At 44.6% G+C, this 5795-nt stretch overlaps 1 protein-coding gene across 1 annotated transcript; it reads right to left on the bottom strand.

Annotated features, from left to right (window-relative positions):
• Positions 1–1299: 1299 nt before the first annotated feature.
• LOC149842279 (uncharacterized) lies at positions 1300–3463 on the bottom strand. The gene is made up of 2 exons (XM_090001347.1): positions 3386–3463; positions 1300–2808 (listed from the first exon to the last, which is right to left on the bottom strand). Exon 2 carries the CDS (start codon positions 2801–2803, stop codon positions 1616–1618), a length of 1188 nt encoding a protein of 395 aa, XP_089857473.1. The 5' UTR covers positions 2804–2808; positions 3386–3463; the 3' UTR covers positions 1300–1615.
• Between the last annotated feature and the right edge of the window lie 2332 nt (positions 3464–5795).

Raw genomic sequence — 5795 nt, 5'->3', positions numbered from 1 at the left:
TAATATCCTTTCTCATGATTTTTGGTTTTTTTTTGCTATGTGATTTTCGTAAATCACTACTCGATTTAGCGATTTTTCAAAAAAAAAATTGCTACTCGATTTAGCAATTTACTAAAATCGTATAGCGATTTGCCATTTATTTTTGTTACGAGATTTTTGTAAATCGCTACGAAAATCGCATAGCGATTTGCCATTTATTTTCGCTACGAGATTTTCGTAAATCGCTACTCGATATAGCGATTTTTCAATGATTTGGCAGAGAGGTGGGTCTTGTCGAAGAGCACGATGTCAGAGGTCGAGATGATGACCTCGTGGTGCCAGAACCCGATGAATGTTCATCAAAACTTGAAGGTGCAAACGCCCGTGTTGAGTAACGTCAGGGTGCTCTGAAAGGTATAGCTCTGATCGAAAGTATTGTCAACGTAGGGGTAGACGGATTATATTTTGAAAGACTCTGTTGTAGGTGTACTGGAGAAAGATTTTGTTATAGGTGTCCCTCGAAGGCGATAGAGAGGTTGCCGCAGTCGGTTGCCCGTTGAACGAGAGCAGCATTCCGACCACTGCTAGCATAAAGAGGACGATCACCATCGAATCACCGACTCTTTGCCTCCTTTAATATAGTGTTTCATGAGGAAGGAAGAAGATGACGACGAAAAGTTTAAATGAAAAAAAAAAAATGTTTTAGGTTTGTTTCATTGTTTGGACTTTGAAGAGTTAACATCGTCCTCAACTTTCTGAATAGAGAATATTTTTATTATGTTTTTGAACCATCATTTCTTTTTTTTTAATAAAAGACATTTTTGTTATTTTTTTAACCGTCGTTTCATAACGAGAATAGCAAAAAAAAGTACTTAAGTCTTTGCAACCGCACCGACCTCCGACATTAATTGATGCTGACAAACACGAGGATAAGAGCCCCATGTGCTTACATATGGGAAGCTCATTGAGACCCCCAAACACGCGGCCGTCTTAAGGGGAGAACACACACCGTCCCCTCGCAGGGGCCAGGCCCTATGGTCAGGGGCAAGAGCATGACGGGAGACGAGACAGAGAGAAATCTTTCCCACACGACACACCTTATTCTTCCCATTTTATATTATCACCAAGCATATCCTGTCACGCAAATCTGTGGCGCCAATTCAACAATTCCTGTGAGAGCTGCAGATCCCTCCACCATACCGGCTGTTTTTCAGAGAGAGAGAGAGACGACTATCTCATCTCATCTCATCTCATCTCATCTCATCTGGACTCCAGCATTTTCTGATACATTCCTTTCTTGTTTCAAGAGAAACCCTTCTTTTACATACAACACCAAATCAACAGTAACATTAAACCAAACAGATAAAAAGCAACCAAAACCCGACCATACGCCCTCCCGAGTCCCAACAGACATAACACAACTCACTTCCTCATTTTTACATATAAATTCTCCAGTGGTGGAAGTGGAACCAGACAACCAACCAAACAAACAAAAGAAAGAAACCTATGTACAAATTATAACAGAAGAAAGACCAAGGGAAGAAAAGACTGATAAAATGAAATCTTTTATCCCTTCTTCTTCTTCTCCTATCCAAAATTTCCACTACAAGGAGAAGACTAGAGAGAGAGCATCCCGTCATATGGTACCTCTGTTGATCATCTCCTTGTAACGCTTCACCGATTCCTGCCTCTGCAGTCTCATATCGTTCCTGATCTTCTTGATGAACGCCTCTGCCCGCCTCCGCAGCTCCTCCGCCCCCATCGACCTCTCCCTCTGCGGGAACGACGACGACTCCTTGAACATCTCCGATTTCTTCGTCTTCCGAGTTCCCTCCCGACTCGTTCCCTGCTCGTCCCGGAGAGTCGTGCTCCCGCCCCACGTCTCGCTTTTCTTAAGCAGACGAGCCGCCGCGATGGACCGCCACGTTGCCTCCAACGAGTCGTGGACCTCCTCCTCCGCGGATTCCGGGCAAGGAGGGGCTGAAACCGTCGGAGGAGGGTCTCCGGCTAGGAGTTCGGCCTCTTCGTCCAGGAGGAAGAGTTGGTCGTCCCGAACCGGCTTCCACGTGTTCCGCATCAACGACGCCTGCCGAGCCAGGCTCCATGTGGCGGCATCCCTCGCGTCGCCCCGCCGAGGGCTCGAAGCTCTCCTTTTGTTCGGCGATGATCTCTCCAGTGGCGGGTGGTTCGAAATCTCGGCCGGCTTGGCGGGTGGGGAATAGCGGAGTTGGGACGGCGATTTTCTTACCGGCGACGAAGGTCCCGATGGGTGGTCCGATACCTCAGCCTGGTCGGTTGGTTTCTTGTTCGGTGAACGGCGGAATTGGGGTGGCGGACTACCTACCGACGAGTAATTTGATATGTCCGCCGGATTCTCAGCCACCGGCGGAATTGTCTCGACGGAATGACAAAAATGGGTTGCTGGATACTTCTCCCAGTGGGAGGATTTCGGCGGGGGAAGGAATTCCGAAGGCGGGTAGGTCAGGAGAGGGAGAGAAGGGCGTTTTGGTTGCTCCCCAACTATTCGAGTCTTCTGGCTCTGCTCTTCCCGGTGGTGCTTGGGTTTGTGGCGGAGTTTGAAGGAGCAGACGAGGATGATGGTGAGGCAGAAGATGACGAAGTCGACGTAGGGCGGCCGGAAGGAGGGGGAGAGGGTGGGCACGTATGAGACGGCGAACACGAAGGAGAGGGAGGGGAATTTCTTGTTGAGTGATCCGACGGACGAGACAACTCCCATCACGAGGAGGAGGATCCTCGCCGCCCATACCGCCATTTCCAACCCGTATCTTGCCATCAAAATCGGCTTCTTCATCACATCCGACATTGTTTCTGCCAAAAAGAAAAAGAAAAAAAGAGGATGATTTATTTTTGTTCTCTTTTTTCTCCCTGTTCTGGATTCTTCAATCAGAGGGGCAACAGAGATCGGGATAAAGTGGGAAATGAGAAGTTTCACCGACACGAAAATTCGTCAAAAGAACGTTGTGAGAGTCTGAAAAGCTCAGAAGATGTATAGCTAAAATACAGAGTCAACATTTCGATGATTCAAGCTAACAGGGAAAGGGAAACTGGAACAAACAAGAAAATATGCTTCTTGTTGGACTTTGCTGCAGAATATTTCCGAGGAAATCCTCAAACGAGATTTAAATTCTAAAACGAGAGAACTAAAATAAGGAGATCTTACAAAGCTAAGCTTCCAACAAAAACTCCAAAGGGCTCTCTTCCTGTTGAAACCTTTTCTTTTAGAGAGAAAAATTCAGCATACAAAGCCCACAACTTCAGTTTAACAGAAAGGAAAAAAGAAGAAAAGCAGGAACTTATAAATACCAAATCTTCCAACTACAGTCTACAAATGCGTCAAAAATGAAACACGGATGTAACATATCAAGTCACTTTTTCACTACCATACCCCAGAAAAGCTGAGTTGAGATGAAGGCTTTTTCAGAGAGAGAGAGACGCACCGATTCTGTTGAGTGTGCGAGTCTCAGTGGTAGAGAGAGTGTGTGAGTGAGTGAGTGTAGGGAAGCGGAGGGCTCAGGCTTATAGATACATGGTGTCCGACACATGGGCAATCCACAGCCATCCGATATCGAAATAGGAAACCCCTCGCCCACACGATAGCTTGGATATCTGCACCCGCACATACCGTGCGCGACGACTTCACAATTTCTACCCCACCTTGCGTGCAACTTTAGCATCTTTTCCAACAAGGGCTCCTCTCATCCGGTAGGGGCGCAATTTGTGAATGTCATGAAGCTAACGAGACGTCACAAGCTTGAAACCCACGAATAGCATCCCTTGCTACAAGATCAAAACTGGGTGTATTCTTAGGTGTGCAGGGGAGACCTTAGGTGTTTACCAACGAAAGGCCAACCAAAGTGCAGTCACCGTGATGATTCCTTTGGATTATGGACAAAAAAAACTTTGGCATCTTGTTCTGCACATGTAAATTCTAGCCCAAGTTCCCACAGCATCCCGAGCCTCGGCCCAGCTCCAGGCAACTCATACCATGAGCATAAGCAGATCATTTAGATTATTAATATTATTTTAGAAAAGAGTGATGGACAGAACATTTGAACTTTGAGAATCTTTTGCGGTTTTCTTTTGAGGGAGAACTGAGAAAACAAGTATAAACTCATGCTTAATTAACATGGGGTCCAATGCGATAGCTGGAAGGTTGGGTCTCTTAGGAATTCGTGTCAGACCCAAAGGGTCTGATTAGTACACCCAGTTGGGTATAGTTTATGAAATTTCATACCTTCAAGTCTGACCTAGTTCCAATTAAGATCAACAAATTTTCAATGTAAAACATTAAAAAATATTACGGCCCTTGCTTTTATTAAAAATACCATTATTAACCACAAGTTAGAAAATATAACAAACATGTCCAATTTACTGTTTACTTGACACTTTTTCCTTTTGAGGCCTAAAAATTCAGGTGCCTTAATTTTCAGGGGACAACTTATATGGTGCCTGATTTGTCCAGGTGACAACTGACATGGCATTTGATTTTTTTAAGCAACAATTGCATGGTGTCTAATTTTTTTCAGAAGATAATTACGTGACCAATGACTAAGGCGTCTAATTTGTTAGCCGACAAAAAAGGTATAACGGTCAACAATAAAAAAAAATCAAGTGGTCATGTTTGGCATATTTTGAGTAGTGAATTGGCCATGTTTAACATATTTCTCTAGTCTCGGCCAAAATATATGTAATCTTAGTAGGTCCTAAGTACCAACACAAGTCTGATGCAGGTCCAAACCCAACAGGTTTAAGATCGGACCCATTGACATCCTTACTTGTGCCTACACAAGTCGAGCAGACCCGATCGACAACCCTTGTTCAAGCTCAGCTCGTTTACTGAGTATCCTTTTATAGGAGCAAATAAATTTCATTATCGGGCCATATCAGGAAAAGTTACAAGCTGCTGATACGGGTGCTTTCAAAGAGGAATTGGGAAGGGAATTGCCATGTCCGTTCTCAGCGTGATACGCAAGGCAAATTAGCCAGCAAAGCTGCCCAATTTCGGCAGGTGGGTACCTGACCTGAAGTAAAGCTTAGTTCCTGAAGCTCAATCAGTAGGGAAGTTGATGATATCGATTTTGAGCGTGTGTTTAATGGGTTGAAAGTTTCTAAGCTCAAATGATGTGAAACAAATCCAAGATAACGCATGGCCATTAACGACTTCAACCCTATTAAGCTACTTATACATGCAAATCTAAGCCCAGTTGGTAGGAGAAAACCAAACACGGAGATGGTAAGGAGTAGCCAAATCCAACTTCAAATTACTGATCTTAACTTACAAATATGAGTTGTATATCTTGCAACTCTCAATGCCCTTCATCTATATGATGAATGGCACTGGAAAGGTTTGTGGGACTCATCCTACCATTTGGTGGGTTTTTGGGTACCGCTCAGCAAGATCCCTTGGACCTGATCCTCTCCTTTTTAGGTCTTCTTGATCGCCAAGTTGTGGAATATCGTCCCCATAAACAAATTCGTTAAGAGCTAAGGGAAATTATTAAATTTTTAATGCATGCACGGGCATACTTGTGGCACGCCTATCCCAATGTCACCGGCTAAAATTCCAAGGCCAACTTTCGCATCTTTCAACCCAAGGATGCGGCACTAAGCCTTGCACCCTAATCAGCCTCACAGCACGTGTTTTCTCAAACGTAATCAACTTAGCAAACTTTCCTTTCTTTTAAACGATCCTTCCGACATGGTTGTTGCGTATCTGATAGCCACTTATGTGCATAACCGTCCCATATCGGCTAGCACCTTCAACCCAAATGACCCAAATGTATCTCACCGCTCAC

The sequence above is a fragment of the Nuphar pumila genome, chromosome 3, assembly GCF_984573655.1.
Source record: "Nuphar pumila chromosome 3, dmNupPumi1.hap1.1, whole genome shotgun sequence".
NCBI lineage: Eukaryota > Viridiplantae > Streptophyta > Magnoliopsida > Nymphaeales > Nymphaeaceae > Nuphar > Nuphar pumila.
Note: the sequence above shows the minus strand (reverse complement) of the source record. Positions and strands in the feature narration are given on the sequence as shown.

What these genes read in the sequence shown, in the direction of transcription:
- LOC149842279 (XM_090001347.1), bottom strand. Translation starts at nt 2,803, where the DNA reads ATGTCGGATGTGATGAAGAAGCCGATTTTGATGGCAAGATACGGGTTG.